This window comes from Cetorhinus maximus, chromosome 14 (assembly GCF_964194155.1).
Source record: "Cetorhinus maximus chromosome 14, sCetMax3.hap1.1, whole genome shotgun sequence".
Classification (NCBI taxonomy): Eukaryota; Metazoa; Chordata; class Chondrichthyes; order Lamniformes; family Cetorhinidae; genus Cetorhinus; species Cetorhinus maximus.
Window position 1 is genome coordinate 25,906,512 of NC_135892.1, and position 24,358 is coordinate 25,930,869.

The following is a 24,358-nucleotide window of genomic DNA, read 5'->3' on the forward strand; positions in this document are numbered from 1 at the left end:
CATACCCAACATTCAAGTTAGGCAATTTAAACTTACTGGACTTTGAGATAAGTGAATCTGGGATTCCAAAGGTGAAAGATTAAACACGTTAGACTGTGAATAGGTTCTGTATTTAGACAGTTCAAAAGGATTTACCAAATATTAATTAGGGTGGATACATGTAGAAGCTCATTACAGTGATTATAGGCAACATTGTGCCGGTAGTCACATAATTGTGCTTTCCATGTTTACAGTATCGAAAGATAACTAACACAGATATAGGTCAGGGTTGTTTTTTAAACAAATGGTGCTTTTTGGATGAGGAGAAATTGTATAGTCATCTCCTGACAGTGTATCATTTTACAGTGTAATCCAACTACTTGCAGCACCCTCCAATTCTGCTGAATCTTAAAATTAGAGTTTAGCACTAAAAGAGTTGAATTGATGTTGAGATTTATGATTCCAAAAATGTCAAACCCTTAAGCAGATACCATAGGGGAAAATCAATGATCACGTTGCTATTGTACGAGGGCTTGACATTCCTCAAAGTAGCTATGCCAAAAATGAGTGTTACTCTTAATAATTAAATGCCTTTCACTGAGTTCTCTATCACTAAGCATTAATTGATGCTGGGAGAGTGAGATAATGTGAAATGGGAGGAAGGTCGTGTGGGGCATGAATGCTGGCATAGACATGTTGGGCTGAATGGCTTGTTTCTGTGCTGTAAATTCTATGTAATTCTACGTAACATGGGAAGTTTATGGAGCTTGAACTAATATTGCACTTGTCCACTTCCAGGTCTTTTCCTAAAATTCTTTCATGAGCCAAGTTCTACTAAGTTTGCCACAATAAAGGCAAAATGAGGGAAAAATTGCTCCAACTGCCATAGCTTGAAAATGCCTCTATCTTACCTGGTCAGATCTAGTGTGGCAAGACTGGGCAGGTGAACTGCTGTATCCTGAGAAAGAATTTTTAAAATAACTTCAGATGCTAACTGATCGGTTGTGTACTTCTATGATTTTATTTTAATATTTTGGATTTCCAGTATTTGTGAAATTTTCTTTAATCCTTCCTCAGTTAAGCCATCCTGCTGTTATGCAGCCAACAAGAAACTAAGCTCAAACTGTTCCAGATTTTAATTCACCAATTTGTTCGATGAACAGGAAGATAGCAAGGTCTTGTATTGAAAGTACTAGACCATTTACAGCCAATTAAAGAGCACAAGGTAGGAAAACAAACAACTCAGCTGAGGACTGGTACCTGTTTAGCATAGTATGCAGCTGCTGTTATTTAGGCTCTGAAAACAATAACGTATCTTTTAAAAGAAATGTACAGTCTGCCATCCAGTGGCGTTAAATAGAAATTATCCACCAGCACTGAAAAATTATTCAAACTAAATACATATTTCCGGAATTGAAAGCAACTGTATACATTTTAAATTGGTACCTATACATCAAGCTTGACAGCCAAGTTTTCAGTCAGTTCGACATTTGCAGTTGTACAGTAAGGCTAATGAAAGGACACATACTTTGGCATAATTACTGGTACACCCATGTGACACAGATGCTGAACAAAAATCATGCATCACCCTGCAGGTGGAGGTGTCTTTTGTGGCCTCAGGATGTTCCAAAAAACTTTACAGCCAATGAAGTATTTCTTGAAGTGTAGCCACCGTTGCGATGTAGGAAAGATGCAGCCAATTGGTACACAACAAGCCCCTTGCAAACAGCAATGAGATAATGGCCATATAATCTGTTTTAGTGATATAGATTGAGGCACTAATGTTGGCTAGGACACTGGGGAGAACTCCCCTGCTCCTTTTCAAAATAGTACTGTGGGATCTTTAAGGTCCAGCTTATGAGGGCAATCAGGGCCTTGGATAAACATCTCATCCCAAACACGGCACCTCTGGCTATGTAGGGATTCCTTCAATACTGTAATGCAGCTTAGATTTTGTGATCAAGCCTCTGAAGTGGGACTCAGTCCCACAAGTTTCTGACTCGGAGGCAAGAGTGCTGTAATCAATATAGGAGCAGGACATTCACTCAACCTCTCAATCAAAGGAAGCAGGAATTTCTTACTAATGTGAAGAGCACCAGATATTGAAGTGGCTTTTAACATTTTTGCAATGTATATTTCAGTAGTCTATGGTTATTGAAGTGCATGAATTTTCATCTTTGTCAGGTGTCAGCGTGGCTTAGTGGTGGGGCACTCATGACTGAGTCCAGAAGGCTATAGGTTCAAGTCCACTATAGAGCACAAAAATCTAGGTTGACACACCAGGGCAATACTGAGAGTTGAGATGTTAAACTGAGGGCCTGCAGCCCCCTTAGAACTGTATCCTTTGTTATATTGCCTCGCCTCGTTCTTCCTACTAAAATGAATCACTTCACACCTCTCTGCATTAAGTTCCATCTGCCACCTGTCTGCCCATTCCATCAGCTTGCTATGTTCTCTTGAAATCTATCATTATTCTCCTATACTTCTAAGTTTCGTGTCATCCACAAATTTTGAAATTGTGCCCTGTACACCCAAGTCATGGTCATTAACACACATCAAGAAAAGCAATGGTCCTAATAGCCAATCCCCGGGGAACCCCACTATACACCTTCTTCCAGTCTGAAAAACAGCTCTCGGTTTCCTGTTACTCAGTCAACTTTGTGTCCATGCTGCCATTGTCCCTCTTAATCCATGGGATATAACTTGACTGACAAGTTTGTTAGGTGGTACTTTACCAAACGCATTTTGCAAGTCCATGTACACCACATCAAACACATTACCCTCATCAACCCCACCTAATACATCATTAAAAAAATCAAACAAGTTAGGTAAACACGATTTTCCCTTAACAATTCCATGCTGGTTTTTCTTAAATTTATTTACACATGTCCAAGTAACTGTTAATTTTGTACTGATTATTGTTTCTAAAAGCTTTCCCACCACCAAGGTTAAACTGACTGACCTATAGTTGCTGGGCTTATTCTTACACCCTCTTTTGAATAAGGGTGTAACATTTGCAATTCTCTATTCCTCTGGCACCACCCCTGTTTCTAAGGAGGACTGGAAGATGACGGCCAAAGCATTTGCAATTTTCACCCTTACTTCCCACAGTATCCTCAGATGCATCTGGATCCAGTCCAGGCAACTTAACAACTTTCAGTACAGCCAGCTTATCTAATGCGTCCTTTTTATCAAGTTTTAGCCCACCCAGTGACTCAATTACCTCCTCTTTCAATATGACTTTGGCAATGCCTTCTTCCTTGGGAAAAACAGATGCAAAGTACCCATTTAGCACTTCAACCATGTCCTCTCTGCCACCATGCAAAATCCCTTTTTGGTTCCTAATCACCCCCAATTCCTCCTTTTACTACATTTTTACTATTCATATGCCTGTAGAAGGCTTTTGGATTCCCTTCTATGTTAGCTGCCAGTGTCTTCTCATACACTCCCTTTTCTTCTCATTTCTTTTTTCACTTCCATTCTGAACTTTCTATATTCAGCCTGGTATAAATGAGAGCTTTCAAAGAAAATGAAAACAGCACTATTTTTATAAAATACTAATGATTTTTCTTTTTCTGGTTGCTTGCAGCATTGTCCTGGAGATTAATCCTTAATCCCTGGAGACTCCAATGCAATCCTGGAGGGCTAGTGACCCTATGAGTGGATTTATATGGAGGTGCAATCTGTTTCGGTCTTCAAGTGAATCAAATAAGAAGTGCAGGAATCTGGCTGCTTTTGATGGAGATGGGGAGGGTTATTTAATAGGACCTACCTCAGCTAGGACTGTGGATTGGCCAGAACCAAACAATGCACTGTTGCGAGAATCCATCCGCATAGGGGGCTCCAGATAAAGGCCACAGGAAACACAGAAACGAGCATATGGATGGTTAGTTGCTCCACACTTTGAGCAGCTGAGGTAGCTCATAGGGGGACCAGGCTAGAAGAAAAGAAAGGGTTACATTTATTTAACATTGTACACGTTCTCATGACATCCAAAGCCCTTTACAACCAATAAAATACCTTGTGAGTTGTAGTCAATGTTATAATGTAGGAAACATGGTAGTGAATTGCATACAACAAAGTCTTACAAACAGCAGTGTGACAATGGCCGAATAACATATTTTAGTGATGGCAGTTGAAGGATTAATGTTGACTAGGGAACCAGGGAAAAATCCTCTCCTTTCGGAAATAGTGCCTTCGGATCTTTTATATCCATCTGAGAATGTAGACAGGACCTTGGTTTAAAGTATCATATAAAATAGCACCCCAGACAGTGCCACAATAAGAGAAAATACTGCAGATGCTGAAAATCAGAAACAAAAGCAGAAAATACCAGGAACGCTGAACTGGTTAGGCAGTGTCTGTAGAGAGAGCACCTGAACATTTCAGATTTTGCGCAAAAGGTGCAGAGGAATGTGAGGAAGAACTTTTTTACACAGTGAGCGGTAATGACCTGGAACTTGCTGTCCATGAGGATGGTGGATGCAAAAATAATCAATGGTTTTCAAAAAGAAATTGGATGGGCACTTGAAGGAAATAAACTTGGAGGACTACAAGGACCAAGCTGGAGAATGGGACTGACTGGAGCCGGAATGGACTCAATAGACAGAATGATCTCCTTCTTTGCCGTAAATAACTCTATTTTGAGTGCGGCTCCTTAGTGAAAAAATATTTTGAACAATGGGTCTAAACCTGAAACATTAGCGGAAGAAAGGCCTGATATAGAGAACAAGGATTGTGATGGGCGATTACCCTGCATCTGGTCCCATTGAACCTTGTGCTGCCTGGTTACCAGCATAATTGTGTTGTACAGTTCACCATGAAATATGCTGCTGGCTGGCTGCATGCTTAGCAGGGGACCGAGCAGTGTGCGTTACTACCGAACAGCTAACTTGCAATTCTTAAAGGGGAAGTGCACTCAGGCTATAGCAGCTGCTGCAAGAGTATCCAGAAGGCTTTGCTGGGAGGAAGGAATACAACTACTATTAATGGGGCCGCAGCGTAGAGAGAGGGCTCCCAGGTTCTTAGATGTGACACTAGAGGCCAGAGTAATGAGGTCAAAACGAAGAGAGAGACCATATTTACGCAGTGGGTAAGGAGGCTCTCGGGGCACACCCTGTGAAGGAATAGGAGCAGGAGGTTAATTCTGGAGTTTGGCCATGAGGATCTGGCTGTGGTGCCGGAGGAAGTTCAATGATCTCACACGGATAGTCAAGGTCAGTGAATGCATCTTCAAATTACATCTCCTACTACCGCTCCACTCACCTTTCACGCTGCTCAATGTACCACAGTCCCATCAGAAGCTTGGACTGCGTCAATAAAGACCTAAGTACAGCTCTTCCATTTTCAGGCTGAAGCAGCAGATTTCTGCCTGAGTCAGTCCTGAATAAGTTTTGGGAGAAGGTGCCTGACTTCCATTTGCACTTGGACTCAGGACAAGAACTCAGAAAGGTCAGAGAGGGTGGAAGGGGCACCTGAGACTGCCACAACATGGTCGGCCACCTTATGCAAGAGTGGATGGCTTGACTGACAATCTAGTTCTCTTGCTTGAGGAAAGCCTTCCAACTCTTCGCACGTTGTTTCAACAACAACCTGCATTTATATAGTGTGTTTAATGTAGTGAAATGTCATTGCAAGGAGCTTCATGGGAGCGTTATCAGACAAATTTTGACTTTGAGCCACATAAGGAGACGAGGACAGGTGACCAAAAGTGTGAAAATTCTGACAGCTGAATCTATCGCTTAGTGTATCTTGCATACCTTGGCTCCGCACCAGTCGCAGAATCGAGCATCAGTGTTGTTAACCCGTCCGCATTTGGAACATGCCAGCATCTTCCCTTCTTGACTTGGTAATGATGGGGTGGAATCTCCACTAAAATGTGGCTGTTTTAGAGGGTGGGGGGGGAGGGGAGAAAAAAAATTAACCACCAAATTCAGAGACAATTTCAGTGCAATGCAGAACGAAATAGAAACTGTGTTGTGGTCACTATGTGAAATAATGGACCAACCTATTTAACTTCTGTTCATTTTATTATTGTGTAAACTTGGCTTCTTTTCTTTGAGTTTAAAAGGTTGAAGGTTGAAGGTGTTTAAAATGGTAAAAATGTACAAAGGGTAGATAGAGGGAAACTACTTCCCATGAATGGAAAATTCAGAACAAAGGGACACAACCATAAAATTAGGATTAGACCATTTAGGAGGAAAATAAGGAAAACCTTCTTCACGCAAATGGTAGTAGAAGTGTGAAATTCTCTCTCCTAAAACCCTGTAAATGTTGGTATAATTGGAGTTTTTAAGACTGAGGTTAATAAGATTTTGTTAGGTAAAGGTACAAAGGGAAAATGGACTTGAAGGCACAGATCAGCCATGATCTAATTGAATAGCAGAGCAGGATTGAAGGGCTGGAAGATGTGCTCCTCTTCCTTTGTTGGCTTCGCATAAATGAAGCTGGAAACATTTATTTTTGAATTAGGGAGCAAATTTTGTTTTCATGTTTATTAAAGGCAAGGGATTTGGAGCTGGAGAATAGAACATTTTCCTACATCTGACACCCAAAATCTGTATCAAATACTTGCAGTTCAAGTAGGGTATAGATTAATATAGAGGATTGCTCCCTCTGCTCTGCCCTAACAATCTAACTTGAGTCATTTCAGTTGGTTCACTGTAATTCTCCAATATTACATTTTGTTTCATGTACCAGTCATTTTGTGGCACCTGAGTGAAACCCCCAACTTAGTTCCATATTATGGACAGTTTGATGTCATCGTCTCATGTCCATGGAATGATACAGTACAGAAGGCCATTTGACCATTGTGCCTCTGCATCATATATATTCTGTTAGCCCACTCCCCTGCTTTATACCCATAGACCTGCAATGTTTCATTCCCAACACTGAATCCTATAATTAATTTGCATTGTTAAATATGAACAAGACTGGTCTTGATATATTTTATAACTTAAAAATTCATATGCATTGAACAAAGAACAAAGAAAAGTACAGCACAGGAACAGGCCCTTCGGTCCTCCAAGCCTGCGCCGATCATATTGCCCGTCAACTAAAACATTTTGCACTTCCGGGGTCCGTATCCCTCCATTCCCATCCTATTCATGAATTTGTCAAGCTGCCTCTTAAACACCACTATTGTACCTGCTTCCACCACCTTCTCTGGTAGCGAATTCCAGACACTCACTACCCTCTGCGTAAAAAACTTACCCTGCACATCTCCTCTATAGTTTTCTCCTCTCACCTTAAATCTATATCCCCTAGTAATTGACTCTTACACCATGGGAAAAAGCTTCTGACTATCTACTCTGTCCATGTCACTCATAATTTTGTAAACTTCTATCAAGGCACCCCTCAATCTCCGTTGCTCTAGTGAGAACAATCTGAGTTTCTCCAACCTCTCCTCATAGCTAATAACCTCCAGACCAGGCAGCATCCTGGTAAACCTCCTCTGCACCCTCTCCAACACCTCCATATCCTTCTGGTAATGTGGCGACCAGAATTGCACGCAAAATTCCAAGTGTGGCCTTACCAGGGTTCTATACAGCTGCAGCATGACTTCCCAGCTTTTATACTCAATACCCCTGCCAATGAAGGCAAGCATGCCATATGCCTTCCTGACTACCTTATCCACCTGTGTTGCCACTTTCAGTGACCTGTGGACCTGTACACCCAGATCCCTCTGCCCATCAATGCACTTAAGGGTTCTGCCATTTACTGTATAATTCTTGCCTGTATTAGACCTTCCAAAATGCATTACCTCGCATTTGTCCGGATTAAACTCCACCTACCATTTCTCCGCCCAAGTCTCCAACCGATCTATATCCCGTTGTATCCTTTGACAATCCTCTTCACTATCTGCAACTCCTCCAACCTTAGTCTCGTCTGCAAACTTACTAATTAGCCCAGTTACATTTTCCTCCAAATCATTTATGTATACTACAAACAGCAAAGGTCCCAGCACTGATCCCTGCAGAACTCCACTAGTCACAGCTCTCCATTCAGAAAAGCACCCTTCCACTGCTACCCTCTGGGTGGAAGTTATAATAGTTGCAAATAACAACAGGTGTTTCTTAAAAATCTACACAAACACCTAAGGGCACACCTAAGTGAAATTTTATTCCGCTTCTTATGCTGCACTCTGTACTTAAGTAATTATTTTTAATAATGTCTTCAAAATTTAGGGGAGAATTTTCTCCCCGTCGGGCAAGCCGGTTGGGAGCGGGCACAGAGTCAATCACCGCCTGCGATCAGCTGCGCCCCGCCGTTTTACGTGAGCGGGTCAAGTAAGGCCCGCCCAGTGTGACGCACACCCGGAAGCACTCAGAGCTACCTGTGCGGGCGGGGGGAGGAGGGAGAGTCAGGGCCTGTGCAAAAGAGCACAGAAATCTCCCTGAGGCACGGAGCTGCCTCAGGGAGATTAATTTCATCTTGAAAAATTGAATAAAAGAATAAAAAAAAATTATTCAAACATGTCCCCTCATGTGACAGTATCACATGAGCTGGGACATGTTTATGAATTTTAATAACATTTTTTATTTAAGTTATAAACCCTTCATGAAACCTCATCCCACCCGTGGATGAGGTTCCATGAGAAATGCGAAGGCCGCCTGGGCTCTTATAAGACCATAAGACATAGGAACAGAAATTAGGCCATTCGGCCCATCGATTCTGCTCTGCCATTCAATCATGGCTGATAAGTTTTTCAACCTCATTCTCCCGCCTTCTCCCCGTAACCTTTGATCCCCATACCAATCAAGAACCTATCTATCTCGGTCTTAAATACACTCAATGACCTAGCCTCCACAGCCTTCTGTGGCAATGAATTCCATAGATTCACCACTCTCTGGCTAAAGAAGTTTCTCCTCATCTCTGTTCTAAAAGGTCTTCCCTTTACTCTGAGGCTGTGCCCTCGGGTCCTAGTCTCTCCTACTAATGGAAACATCTTACCCACGCCCACTCTATCCAGGCCTTTCAGTATTCTGTAAGTTTCAATCAGATCCCCCCTCATCCTTCTAAACTCCATCGAGTATAGACCCAGAGCCCTCAAACGTTCCTCATATGTTAAGCCTTTCATTCCTGGGATCGTTCTCGTGAACCTCCTCTGGACCGGCTCCAGGGCCAGCACATCCTCCCTGAGATACGGGGCCCAAAATTGCTCACAATATTCTAAATGTGGGCTGACCAGAGCCTTATAAAGCCTCAGCAGCACATCCCTGCTTTTATATTCTAGTCCTCTCGAAATAAATGCCAACATTGCATTTGCCTTCCTAACTACCGACTCAACCTGCAAGTTAACCTTAAGAGAATCCTGGACTAGGACTCCCAAGTCCCTTTGCACTCCAGATTTCTGAATTCTCTCCCCATTTAGAAAATAGTCTGTGCCTCTATTCTTCCGGCCAAAGTGTATGACCTCACACCTCCCCACGTTATATTCCATCTGCCACTTCTTTGCCCATTCTCCTAACCTGTCCAAATCCTTCTGCAGCCTCCCCGCCTCCTCAATACTACCTGTCCCTCCACCTATCTTTGTATCATCTGCAAACTTAGCCAGGATGCCCTCAGTTTCTTCATCTAGATCATTAATGTATAAAGTGAAAAGTTGTGGTCCCAACACTGACCCCTGCGGAACTCCACTAGTCACTGGCCGCCATCCTGAGAAGGACCCCCTTATCCCCACTCTCTGCCTCCTGCCAGACAGCCAATCTTCTATCCATGCTAGTACCTTGCCTCTAACACTATGGGCTCTTATCTTACTGAGCAGCCTCCTGTGCGGCACCTTGTCAAAGGCCTTCTGGAAGTCCAAGTAGATAACATCCATTGGCTCTCCTTTGTCTAACCTACTCGTTACCTCCTCAAAGAATTCTAACAGATTTGTCAGGCATGACCTCCCCTTGATTTTGCCCGATTTTATCATGCACTTCCAAGTATTCTGAAATCTCATCCTTAATAATGGACTCTAAAATTTTACCAACGACCGAGGTCAGGCTAATCGGCCTGTAATCTCCCGTCTTTTGCCTCACTCCCTTCTTAAACAGGGGGGTTACATTAGTGATTTTCCAGTCCTCTGGGACCCTCCCTGACTCCGGTGATTCCTGAAAGATCACCACTAACGCCTCCACTATCTCTTCAGCTATCTCCTTCAGAACTCTGGGGTGTAATCTATCTGGCCCAGGTGATTTATCCACCTTCAGACCTTTCAGTTTTCCTAGCACGTTCTCCTTGGTAATGCCCACCATACTCACCTCTGCCCCCCGACTCTCTTGAACTTTGGGGATGTCACTCGTGTCTTCCACTGTGAAGACTGACGCAAAGTATCTATTCAGTTCCTCCGCCATTTCTTTGTTCCCCACTACTACTTCTCCAGTGTCATTTTCCAGCGGCCCAATGTCCACTTTTGCCTTGCTCTTACCCTTCATATATCTAAAAAAACTCTTGCAATCTTCTTTTATATTACTGGCTAGTTTACCCTCATATTTAATCTTCTCCCTCCTTATTTCTTTCTTAGTTGTCCTCTGTTGGTCTTTGTAGGCTTCCCAATCCCCTGGTTTCCCACTGCTCTTCGCCGCATTGTATGCTTTCTCTTTAGCTTTTATGCTGTCCCTGACTTCCCTTGTCAGCCATGGTTGCCTCATCCTCCCTTTAGTATGCTTCTTCTTCCTAGGGATGAATTTTTGCTGTGTTTCCCAAATTACTCTCAGAAACTCCTGCCATTGCTGTTCCACTGTCTTTCCTGCTAGACTCATCTCCCAGTCAATTCTGGCCAGCTCCTCCCTCATGCCTCTGTAGTTGCCTTTATTCAACTGTAATACCGTTGCATCTGATTCCAGCTTTTTCCTCTCAAATTGCAGGGTAAATTCTATCATATTATGGTCACTTCCTCCTAAGGGTTCCTTCACCTTAAGCTCCCATATCAAATCTGCCTCATTACACATAACTAAATCTAGAATTGCCTGTTCCCTAGTGGGCTCCACCACAAGCTGCTCCAAAAAGCCATCTCGTCGACATTCTACAAATTCCTTTTCTTGGGATCCACTACCAACCTGATTTTCCCAGTCTACCTGCATATTGAAATCCCCCATGATCACTGTAACCTTGTCTTTCCTACATGCCTTTTCTATCTCCTGGTGTATCTTGTGCCCCACATCCTGACTACTGTTCGGAGGCCTGTACATAACTCCCATTATGGTTTTTTTAGCTTTGCGGTTCCTCAACTCTACCCACACAGATTCTACATCATCTGACCCTACATCATTTCTTGCTATCGATTTAATTTCATTTCTTACTAACAAAGCAACCCCACCCCCTCTGACAACCTGCCTATCTTTTCGATTGGATGTATATCCTTGTATATTTAGCTCCGAGTCCTGATCCCCTTGCAGCCATGTCTCCGTGATGCCCACCACATCATACCTACCAATTTCAATCTGCGCCACAAGCTCATTTACCTTATTTCGTATACTGCATACATCCAGATACAACACCTTCAGTCCTGTATTTCCTGTCCCTTTTCTCATTGTCATCCCTTTATCTGATGTGCTTGAAGTTAGATTCCTAGCCCTTTCCAAACACTCTGTCCTATTTTGTGTTCTGGGGACTTTAATAGCCTTTCCTGGGCTCTCCTTTCTTTTCAGTTTTTTCATAATTTTCCATGAAGTTGAATCCACCCGCTCCCCCCCCACCCCCCCCCCCCCCAAACACGCTAACCTGCTGCTTTGTTTCCCATTAGTCATACTTCTTGGAGTTTTACCCTTCCCTCCCCCCCCACTTTCTAGTTTAAAATCCTGTTGACCACCCTATTTACCCTTTTTGCTAGAACATTGGTCCCAGATCGGTTCAGTTGGAGTCGCCTGCCCGCCAACCTTAAGGTTGGATGGGCAGCCCTGACAACTACTTTAATTAGATTATTAATGGTCTTGACAGGCCTTTGACAGTTCGGCGGGCGCACAGCTGACTCCGGTGCGCGCCCGCTGAACAGAAGATCAGAATGATGCGTGGTGACGTCAGGGCACATGCCCGACGTCACCGCACATCATTTTACACGTCGGAGTGCAGGGCCCGCCCACACACGCCAAGCAGAAGATTCTGGCCTTAAAGTAGCTTAAACAGGGAATCCAATTTTATTCTTCTTCTACATATGCCAGTCTGCTAACACAATGCATTCTATGAGTAGCCAATTGCAGCTGCAAACTGTAGTCTGACAAGCTATCCTGGGTCACGTGCAAGATTCTTTTGCTAATGGTTGGCCTCCCAATCAAAGCTGTTGCTTCTCCTACGTCAAAGAGACTGGGGCCTTGCACTCGGCTAAATGCCCCAACCTGCCCTTCTGCTCACCAGTTTGTGCTGAGTGAGACAGATCTTGACTCTTGCACAAAATTGTAAAATGGGCGATAGTAAGTCAGCAGCCCCTTTTACACATCTTTACATTTTCATTCCCAGGGGTTTCAATGGAATATGCAAAATGGACTGCTGACATGATATCACCAGTTTTACACCATCATACAAAATAAAGATCTACCTCAGTGTCTATAAGCTACTGAGTGGTGCTCCAGAAAGCATTGCTTTTTGAAATGCCTGGCTAAGATCTGTAAGTTCCAGAATAATGCTACCAAAGGGACATCTTCTGGGAAATGACCTTGAAAACACAATTACGGTTAACTCTCCCTCCCCCAAAAGAAACCCATGGCTACAAAGTGCAAGGTTCTGGGTGACTTCTAACAGTCTTCAATGGCACCATTTTGGGAACCATTATCTGATTAAATACTTCCAGCTTCTAGCTCTCAGCTAGTTCCCTTTTGTTATGCCAAACCAAAGCTCCTTCCTCAACTTGGCAATTCCAAGAAAGAACCTATGGAATTTTTGCACAGCCTGTGTTGCTACATGACAGTCAGATTGGACCTCGCTGCATTAGAAAGAAAAAGGAAAGAATTGCATTTATATAGCACCTTCACAACCTCAGAATGTCCCAAAGCACTTTATAGCCAATGAGTAGCTTTGAAGTGTAGCCACTGTTGCAATGTGAGAAACCGAGAAGCCAGTTTTCACACTGCAAGGTAACACAAACAGCAATGTGATAATGAACATTCTGGAACTTACAGATTACCTTTTAGTGATGGTGGTTGAGGGATAATTATGGATAAGGATACAGGGGAGAACTCCCTTGCTATTCTTAAAATAGTGCCAGGGGATCTTTTATATCAATCCTCAAGGGCAGACGGAGCCTCAGTTTAACCCTCATCTGAAAGGCAGCACCAACAGTGCAGCACTCTCTCGGTATTGCAGTTAGCAGGGAAAATCACAAGTTTCTAAGCTCCATGTCTAATAAACTCATTAAACAGAATGACAGTCACTTACTTTCAGTGATCTCGACAACCTGGTCTCACAAGTTAAGCAGTGCTGGACATTAGCTGGGTTGCCTGTTCCACACGATCGACAGATAATCTTGTTCTATTTAAAAAGCATTGTATAACTTAACAGCCTTCCCTACATAAAAAATGCACAGATCAGAATGTATTAATGTCCAACAGACCACACTCTTGTACAAAAGAGGGGGAATTTTCATAAATTACTTCTTATGCTTACATTGAAAAATCCTGTACTGTCAGTTCTCCACCCCCGCTAATGCTGAAAATTACCCCTGGAAAAACCATTCTCAGTAACACTATTATTTTGTAAAGTGAGATATACTCCGCACCCCCCAAATATTTTTAAACATTATTTGGGGAATATGACAATTAATTTATTTATCAGATGTATTCGTGACACTCACTGGCAGTACCAAAGAAACTTTTCATTTTTGTTGGCTAGCTATTCAGCACATTGAATTTTGTGACGTTTAATTGAAAAGTTCAATATTCAGCGAATGCCCTCCTTCAATCAATGAAGTTGTTCCGACTGTGTGAAAAATCAGCAAAGCTTGTTTTGTGTGTCTATTTCTCACACACCGAGCACAAGTCATGTTGTTTACCTTGAGACTAATGCTGGCCTCAGGCTTTAGCTGAGGCGTTATAGGGGCCTCACATACAATACATGTTGGAGTATTCAATGGGACCATTGTCTTGCATTCCACACAGAGCCCCATCTGCAAAACAACATAAGATTTTTATTAAATTTTTGATAAAGTGCCTTCTTCCCCATCATTCAGCTTGGGCAACATTATTTGATAAGGTAGCTTTCTTCCCATACACCTCTTTCCTCTTGGAGTCATTGAGATACTGCACGACATGTGCCAGCTGCCTTCTTGGCTAAGTGGCTCACTGTGGGAACTCCACACAGCTGAATCTATTTCTACCTACAACCAACATCAATACAAGTGAACTTTCCAGCAGGACTCGCGGAATAGTGGACCATCTGCCGATCCTCTTTTCCCCTACTTCAGCCCCTAAACATGGAGGCCAAAGTGTGAGTCGTGGTTCAGTGGTAATACTTTCGCCTCTGGGTCACAAAGATAGTAGATTTAGGGGACTGGGTTGTCTCACCCCAGAGATTCGAGTACAAAATCTAGGCTGACACTTCAGTGCAGTACTGAGGAGGTACTTCACTGCCAGAAGTGCCCTCTTTCAGATGAGACATTAAATCAACACCCTGTTTAACCTCAAGTAGATGTAAATGATCCAATGACACTATTCAAAAAAGAGCTGGAGAGTTCCCTCAGAGTACAACATTTATCCCTCAACCAACATCATCAATAGAAAACAAATTATCTGGTCATTATCACAATACTGTTTGTGGGACCGTGAAACATCCACAGTACTTTCTTTGATATTACTACTTGTAGGACTTTGCTGTACACAAATTGGCTGCTACATTTTTTGCATTATGAGCACCCCTGAAGTCTATGAGATTTATCCAGCGAGTGGCTGACCTATATAAATAACAAATGGCTGGGTAGTCTCCGGAGTTTCAGCTTGAATAGTAGAGGCCACCAGAATGGCCCTCTTGACCTTTGGGTCAGAGCAGAATCAATCGCTCACTTATCACCCAGCATCCCTGCTGGAGGTGCGTGTGTTGAAGTGTGGGCATGTACAGGAGCTTGCTCAGTTGAAAACAGCATGACTTGGAGAATGAGCAGAGGGTAAGGAATGAAAAAGGTGCGATAAAATTAATCGGTGTAGTATATAGACCACCTAGTATATAGTGGAAGGGATAAAGAGAAACAAATTTGCAAAGAATTTACAGAGACATGCAAGAATTATAGAGTAATTATAATGGGGAACTTCAATTATCTAAATATAGACTGGGATAGGAATAGTGCAAAGGGACAAGAGAGGCGAGAGTTCCTGGAATGTGTTCAAGATAATTTTCTGCAGCAGTATGTTTCCGGTCCAACGAAAGAGAAGGCACTGTTGGATCTGGTTCTGAGGAATGATTTGGCTCAAGTGGATCAAATATCAGTGGGAGAGTTTTTAGGGAACAGTGACCATTGTATCATAAGGTTTGCCATGGAAAAGGACAAGGAACAATCCAGAGCAGGGATAATTAATTGGGGAAAAGCCAACTTCGAAGGGATGAGAATGCATCTGAATCGAGTGAATTGAAATCAAATGTTGGCAGAAAAGATGGTGGCAGAACAATGGGCCATCATCAAAGAAAAGGTATTGCAAGAAATGTCAAGATATATTCCCTTGAAGGGGAAAGGTAGGACAAATAAATCCAGAATGTCCTGGATGATGAGATAGATAGAGGTGAAGATGAAAAGGAAGCAGTGTGCGTACAACACATGTCAGGTAGAAAATACAATGGAGAACCATACTGAACAAAGAAGGACCAGAGGGGACGTGAAAAATACTAATGAAAAGCAAGCAGAGAGCATGAAAAGAGACTGGCAGCTAATATGAAAGGGAATCAGCGTATAAATAATAAAAAGTATGTGGTAAAAGAAAGAGTAGGGCCGATTAGGGATAAAAAAGTGGACTTGCATGTGAAGGCAGGAGAAATAGCAGAGGTATTAAACAAGTACTTTGCATCTGTCTTTACAAAGGAAGAAGATGCTACCCGGGCTGAGGTGAGAGAGGAGGTAACTGGTACACTAGAAGAATTTACAGTTGAGCAGGAGGAGGTGCATCCAAAGGTGCTGAGGGAAGTGGGAGTGGAAATTGCAGAGGCACTAGTAATAATCTTCCAGTCTTCCTTAGACACAGGGGTGGTGACAGAGGACTGGAGAATTGAGAATGTTACACCCTTGTTCAATGGCAACCACATAGCAGTCAGTCTGACTTCAGTGGTAGGAAAACTTCTGGAAATAATAGTTCAGGAAAAAAATCAATAAGGATAATTAAGGAAAACCAGCATGGATTCATTAAGGGAAAATCATGTTTAATTAACTTGCTGGAGTTTTTGAGGAGGTAACAGAGAAGGTTGATAAGGGAAACACTGTTGATGTGGTGTATATGGATTTCCAAAAGACCTTTGATACAATGCCACACAACAGACTTGTGAGCAAAATTCTAGGTCATGGAATAAAAGGGAAATTAGGCACTTGGAAAAGAAATTGGCTGAGTGACAAGAAACAGAGAGAAGTGATAAATGATCATTTTTCAGATTAGTGGAAGGTTTGTGGTGGAGTTGCCTAGGGGTCAGTGTTGGGACCCTTGCTTCTCCTGATATATATCAATGAGCTAGACTGTAGTGTTCATGGATGATTTCAAAATTTGCATATGATACAAAGCTTGGAAATGTTGTCAACTGTAATGAGGATGGTCTTGAACTTCAAAAGGACACAGGTATGTTGGTGGAATGGGCAGACAAGTGGCAGTTGAAGTTCAATGCAGAGAAGTGTGATGTGATACATTTTGTCAGAAAGAATATGGAGAGACAGTATAAGATAAAGGGAGAAACTCTAAAGGAGGTGCAGAAACAGAGGGACCTCAGTGTATACGTATATAAGTCATTGAAGGTGGCGGGGCATATTGAGAGAGCAGTTAGTATCTTAGGCTTTATTAATAGGGGCATTGAGCTCAAGGGTAAGGAGGTCATGTTGAACGTGTGTAAGACACTAGTTCGGCCTAATCTGGAGTACCACGTCCAGTTCTGGGCATCATACTTGAGGAAGGATGTGAAGGCATTACAGAAAGCACAGAGGAAATTCACAAGAATGATTCCAGGGATAAAGAACTGCAGCTATGAGGATATACTGAAGAGGTTAGGACTGTTTTCCTTGGAGAAAAGAAGGCTGAGAGGGGACTTGATAGAGGCATTCAAGATCCTGAGGGATATGGACAGGGTAAATAGTGAGAAACTGTTCCCACTCAAGAAAGCATCAAGAGCTAAAGGGCACAGATTCAAAAATAATTGGAAAAAAGAGTAAAAGTGATATGAGGAAAATTTTTTTCACCCAGAGGGTGGTTGGAATGTGGAACGAACTTCCTGAGAGATTGGTGGAAGCAGGTTCAATAGAGGTATTCAAAATGGAATTGGATTGCTATCTGAAAAGAAAGAATGTGCAAGGTTATGGGGATCAGGCAGGAGAGTGGGACTAGGTAGATTGCTCTTTCAGAGAGCCAGTGCAAACTTGATGGGCCAAATTATATCCTTCTGCACTGCAAAGATCCTGTGATTCAGTGATACTGAGTACACTGCAAAAGTACTTTGTTGGTTATAAAGCGCTTGCAGCTGTCTTGAGGTTATGAATAATGTTACATTAATGAAAGTTCTTCTTTACATAAACAAGATTAGTTCATTGTTTCAGTTGTTACCAACCTGAGCTCCTTCAGGTGGTGGAAGCCTACGGCCTGGCACTGGAGGAACAGGTGAACCACATTCCTGACAGAAACGTGCAAAAGGATCTGATGGACGAGGAGCAAGGCAGCACACACACCTAAAAAAATTAAATTACAATGGGCACATTGGAGAAACAAACATATACTTTCCCCATTGCCAACCATCACCAACTAAGAAATCATAACAAACTGAATAGTCTACATAGTACATCAGTCTCAAGCCAATACCATTGCTTATGGATAGCACAGGCTAATGCAGTGACTTATGGGTGAATGAGTTTACCCAAGTCTATGCTGTGTAAGTTATACGGTTTGTTAAATGGATCAACACTTAGAACCATAGAAAAATTATGGTACAGAAAGAGGTCATTCAGCCCATCATGTCTGTGCCAGCCAAAAAAGAGAAAAAAGAAACTAGCTGCTCATTTTGATCCCACTTTCCCGCACCTGGTCCGTAGCCTTGCAGGTTACAGCACTTCAGGTGCAGATCCAGGCACCTTTTAAATGAGTTGAGCGTGTCAGCCTTAACCACCAGCTTAGACAGTGAATTCCAGACACCCACCATGCTCTGGGTGAAAATAATTTTCCTCATGTCCCCTCTAATCCTTCTACCAATCACCTTAAATCTATGTCCCCTGGTAATTGACTCCTCAGCTAGGGGAAACAAGTCTTTCCTGTCTACTCTTTCTAGGCCCCTCATAATTTTGTTCACCTCAATTCGGTCTCCTCTCGGCCTCCTCTGTTCTAAGGAAAACAACCCTAGCCTATCCAATCTTTCCTCATAGCTGCAATTTTCAAGCCCTGGTAACATTCTTGTAAATCTCCTCTGCACTCTCTCCAGAGCAATTATATCTTTCCTATAATGTGGTGACCAGAACTGTACACAAAATTCCAGCTGTGGCCTAACCAGCATTTCATATAGTTCCAGCATTCCATCCCTGTTTTTGTATTCAATACCTCACCCAATAAAGGAAAGCATTCCATATGTTTTCTGGACCACCTTATCCACCTGTCCTGTCACCTTCAAGGGCCTGTGGACATGTACTCCAAGGTCACTCACATCCTCAACTCCTCTCAATATTCTCCCATTTACTGAGTGTTCCCTTGCTTTGTTTGCCCTCCCCAAATGCATTACTTCACATTTTTCCAGATTGTATTCCATTTGCCACTTCTCCGCCCATTCAACCAAACCATTGATATCATTCTGGAGTCAACATTTTCTTTGATTTTACCTGTCAATATTTTTTCATATCCTCTCTTTGCTTTCCTAATTTCCATTTTTACTTCAGCCTTGTACTTTCTATACTCCTCTAGGCTTTCTACAGTATTAAGTCTTTTGTACTGTCATAAGCTTCCTTTTTCCTCTTTATCTTGGCCAGTATGCTTCTAGATAACTATGGGCCTCTAGATTTGGCAGTACCACCCTTCTTCTTTGTGGGACATGTCTACACTGTGCCCACAGAATCTCGCCTTTGAATGCTTCCCACTGATCACCTCACCTCTCAAACTTTGAAAACTTTATCCTCCCCCAATTTAAAACTTTTACTCTTGTTCTATTTTTGTCCTTTTCCATAATGATGCTAAATTTAACTGTATTATGGTCACTAGCTCCAAAATGGTCCCCCACTGGTACTTAATCCTCTTGCCTAGCTTCATTTCCCAAGACTAAATCTAGAATTGTGCCCCTTCTCGTTGGGCTTGTTACGTGCTGGCTAAAAAAGTTCTCTTGAATGCAGTTCAAGAATTTTGTGCCTTCTGTGCCCTTCACACTCTTCGTGTCCCAATTGATATTAGGGTAATTGAAGTCCCCAACAATTACTGCCCTATTGTTTTGCACTCAGAAATGTGTCTACATATTTGCTCTTCTAACTCTTTTCCACTATTTGGGGGTATATAGAACACTCCTAGCAGTGTGGCTGCCCCTTTTTTATTTCTGAGCTCCACCTATATGACCTCATTTGATGCTTCATTTAGTATACCATCCCTCCTCACAGCTGTAATTGATTCCCTAGTCAATAATGCTACAGCCCCCACATTTTTATCCCCTTCCCTATCCTGCCTGAAAACTCTGTCTCCAGGGATGTTGAGCTGCCAGTTTTGCCCCTCCTTAAGCCAAGTTCCTGTTATAGCGATGATATAATGCAGCCTTGTGTCTATCTTTTCCCTCAGCTCATTGGCTTTATTTACTATGCTCCTTGAATTTACATATATACCTTTTAACACTGCCAAATTCCTGTGCTGTACACTTTTTAACCTGTGCTGCTTCTGCTTCCAAAGTCATTCACTAATTCTCCATCTCCTGTTCCCTGCTCTGAACACTTGATCATTCTGACGTTCTTAACACACTCCCACAATGGCATTCTTCTCAACATAATTCCCTAGTTTATCTAGATAGCAACAGTGACTGCACTTCAGAAGTAATTCATTGGATGTAAAGCACTTTGGGATGCTCTAAGAGTTTTGAATGGTGCTATAGAGGTGCAAAGTCTTTTTTTTTCCTTGTGTACACACTTTCAAAAAAGGACTACATGGGGCTGTAATACTGAAAATGCACATTTTATAGCACAGAATGCCAAGAGAATAGAACTAGATTATCAAGAATAAATCAGAGTTCCATGTGGATAAAATAAGTCAATGTCGTTACCTACTTTAATCTCAATCTACACCCCTCTCACAATTGCCTGCAGTTTGTAAGAAAACCTGAAGCAAGTTTTAATTTTGAATGCAGACAGAAATTTAAGCTTGGACTGCATAGACTTACTATTCTTGGTTCACTTTGAATGTTGGCAGGAAGCAGGCATGCAGGAAGAAGCAAGACAGGGGAAAGTATGTGAAAGTATGAAAAAACCTCTACACAATAAGCATAAAACAAAAGTACACCTCTGGTTTAAAGTTTCCAAAAAAAATACTAAAACTATAATGGCTATTGCTATCCACAGTGAATATTAATGAAGTTATGACGTTTACAGCCCACAACACAGTGACATAGCACGGACTGAATCGCACCCCTCCAAGAGGAGAGATTGTTACTCTCAGCCACGCTGTCGAGGATTAGCGGTAGTTCAGTGTTAGCAATCTCATTTACGCGTCAGAAGATTGTGGGTTTGAATTCCACTCCAGAAACGTGAACACAAAATCCAGGTCGATACTCTAGCACAGTGGTGAGGGAGCATTGCATTACAGGAGGTGTGGTCTTTGGGATGCAAGTTTAAATCGAGGCCCTATTTGCTGTCTCAGTTGGATGTAAAAATCCCATGCCACTATTTTGAAGGAGAGCAAGGAAGTTCTTTCCTGGTGCCCTGGCCAATATCTATCTCTCAACCACATCATTCAAACTAATTAACTGGTTATTATCCCATTGCTGTATGTGCACCTTTACTGTGCACAAATTAGCTACTGCGTTCCCTACATTACATCAGTGACTACATCAAAAAGTACTTCGTTGGTTGTAAAGCATTTTGGGATGTCCTGAGGTCTTATAGCCATAAGTGGAAGTTTTTTTATCCCCTCTCACACTGAATGTTAAGTGTTCTCAATGAAGGTAAATTTTAAAGGCCTGCAACATTATCATATCTTGGGGAGAAATCATCAGATGTTTCACTGCTGTTGTCCTTTAAATCGCAATAACAGAGCTCCAAAAGCTCATCTTATGAAAGATTGTTTCGGACAAAGAATCACTAGGTCAATCTGGGCCCTTAACATGCAGAATCGAGAGTTGGTATTAAATTTTTTTTCTCTGGCAATGTAGTTAAGAATTGCATTTGGTCAAATTCAGTAAAAAAAATTGAATGCCTTACAAGAAAGAATTCACACCTAAGCAACATTTTCCTTTCATCTGGCTTTTGCCCTTTCTGCAAATCATTGCTCCACATACATAATTGTTGTATTATGTTATATTACATAGTTATCTCACACATATAAATCTCTAACCTTTTTTTAAACAAGGCTCGTGAGTATTCCAGCAGAAGGGAGCTTAATTCTCAGTCTGGAATGATGTAAATAAATTATAATATTTTTGTAAAGCATTAATTGTTGATTACCCTTTAATAGCCATTTAATGTAATTAAACACAAAACACAAAAAAATGACCTGAACGAGAAAGGGCCATGGAAATTGTCAAAGTGTCCCTTCTGCCCTCCAAGTCATTGACTACCTTAAGTTATATTGGTTTGTAAATCTCTCTGAACCATGCCTAAAGAAGGCAAAAAAGGAATATTCAGAAGACCACGAAGAAAAGGTATCAATGAAAACAAAGTAGATACAGCAATGGAGTAGGATGCCATCAGAAGATTGGGGTTTTGTCCTTCTCTGATTGTGTGTCTCCACCCGATCATGTGCAAAATTTCCAGCTGGCTCTAGGTAAATTCAACCATGTAATTTAATTCAAGCAATTCAAGCAAAGACTGATATTAGAGAATCTTTTATGTAAGGCAATCACATACTTCAGAAAGTCGGTCTCTCTTTGGATTCTCATGGTTTGGGTACTGCTCAGGGTCTTGGGAGGACTCGCATCAATGGAAGCAGCCAACTGGAAAATACAGAAAAGGTTACAAATGAGAAGACATAAGTATTCTCATAGATAAAACACATAAAAATGTTTTTTTTTTTCAAATCACAGTCTATGAACGAATCCCAGAAGGTCTGGAAGTGGAGATTTCCTTCCTCGTGTTATTAGTTTTCTGTATTTTCTAGCCTACCCACAAGCTGAGCCAAATGGTCTAGTCGAAAAGGGGATGGGCATATCACTCTCCTATAAACCAGCTCACCCAACTTTAGAGACCAATTGACACTCATGGAAATGATCCATTTGTGCAAAACTAGCTGACTGTTCCAGATACAAATTTACAGAGGTTATTTTAATTTTGCTAAAATCAGTGCAGGAGAAAGGAATTCTAAGAATTGAGGATGATGATCTGGGTTTCATAGTGACAGTACACTGTGTAATAAGTAGCGTTTTTGGGAGGCACAAGTTGACTTTGGGCCTATGATACATAAATGGAGCTTATCCCATGTCATGTCTGTTTATGTTGTAGACTAGCTGATAAAGATTGATTGCTATGGTTAGCTAACAGTTATTATTATAACATGCAGTGACCAGGATGAACTAGATGGATCTTGAACAAAAACAGAATTACCTGGAAAAACTCAGCAGGTCTGGCAGCATCGGTGGAGAAGAAATCAGTTAACGTTTCGAGTCTTCACGACCCTTCGGCAGAACTGAAGCATAGTTAGGAGAAAGGTGAAATATAAGCTGGTTTAAGGTGGGGGGGGCGGGGGAAGAGAGAAGTTGAGGGTGTGGTGATTGTGGAGATAAGCAAGCAGTGATAGGAGCAGATAATCAAAAGATGTCACAGACAAAAGGATCAAAGAGGTGTTGAAGGTGGTGATATTTGTCTAAGAAAAGTGCTAATTAAGAATGGAAGACAGGATACTCAAGGTACAGCTCTAGTGGGCGTGGGGTAGAAAGACTAACAAGGTTTTAGTTTCAGATTTAAAAATAATGGAAATAGGTGGGAAAAGAAGAATCTATATAAATTATTGAAAAAAAAGGGAGGGGGGAGAAACGGGGTGGGGATGGGGGGAGGGGGAGTTTAAGATGTAAAGTTGTTGAATTCAATATTCAGCCCGGAAGGCTGTAAAGTGCCTAGTCAGAAGATGAGGTGCTGTTCCTCCAGTTTGCGTTGGGCTTCACTGGAACAATGCAGCAAGCCAAGGACAGACATGTGGGCAAGAGAACAGGGTGGAGTGTTAAAATGGCAAGCGACAGGGAGGTTTGGGTCTTTCTTGCGGACAGACCGCAGGTGTTCTGCACAGCGGTCGCCCAGTTTGCGTTTGGTCTCTCCAATGTAGAGGAGACCGCATTGGGAGCAACAAATGCAGTAGACTAAGTTAGGGGAAATGCAAGTGAAATGCTGCTTCACTTGAAAGGAGTGTTTGGGCCCTTGGACGGTGAGGAGAGAGGAAGTGAAGGGGCAGGTGTTGCATCTTCTGCGTGGGCATGGGGAGGTGCCATAGGTGGGGGTTGAGGAGTAGGGGGTGATGGAGGAGTGGACCAGGGTGGATCTTGGTCTATTTTTTAAATCTAGAAATCCCTATATTCCCATGTTCCTAAAGGGCTCCACTGTGGAGCATTTCAACATATTCTGATTTTCAAACTTTTCCATGTGAGGGACCCTTTGCAAATACTGACATGTTTTCAGGGACACCACCCTGCTATCTATATGTTATTTTTTCCAAGGGCCTGCTGCCTCTACTTTAAAACAGTAAGTTCAGCTGCTCAAAGGAAACAGTACAAGCACTGCAAAGGTTTTTAAGGTGCTTATAGCCAGAAATACCATTCAAATAAGCCAACAAGTTTGGCAATCTAATTATAAATGGTCAGAAATCTGGTGATGTTGCAGATCCTGAGATTCCCTTGCAGATATGAGGTTGAATAGGAATGTTGGAAACTGAGATCCCTTTGTGTGGTGTCCATTCTATTTGTTGCTGCCAGTGCATTCTCTGTTTTTAGGCACTTGCATATTATTTTCCCTCCTTTGTCACGAGCACATGTAATCCAGGGATGAGAGTGGCCGAAGATAAAAAATTATGAAAACTTTTAGTGACAAGGAATTATGTATTTACGGCAATTTTTTATGATATTTAGTGAATGCGAATGC

The 24,358-nt window shown here is 42.1% G+C and overlaps 1 protein-coding gene across 3 annotated transcripts in view; it reads right to left on the minus strand.

Annotated features, from left to right (window-relative positions):
• Positions 1-24,358, minus strand: part of dzank1 (double zinc ribbon and ankyrin repeat domains 1) — a 132,762-nt gene that overhangs the window by 69,430 nt on the left and 38,974 nt on the right. For all 3 annotated transcript variants that reach the window (XM_078556713.1, XM_078556712.1, XM_078556714.1), the window contains exons 7-12: positions 22,142-22,227; positions 17,680-17,797; positions 13,949-14,062; positions 13,336-13,428; positions 5,739-5,861; positions 3,752-3,916 (exon numbers count right to left, since the gene is read on the minus strand). In XM_078556713.1, the coding sequence (XP_078412839.1) occupies positions 3,752-3,916; positions 5,739-5,861; positions 13,336-13,428; positions 13,949-14,062; positions 17,680-17,797; positions 22,142-22,227 (699 nt within the window). The remainder of the gene's footprint in view (positions 1-3,751; positions 3,917-5,738; positions 5,862-13,335; positions 13,429-13,948; positions 14,063-17,679; positions 17,798-22,141; positions 22,228-24,358) is intronic.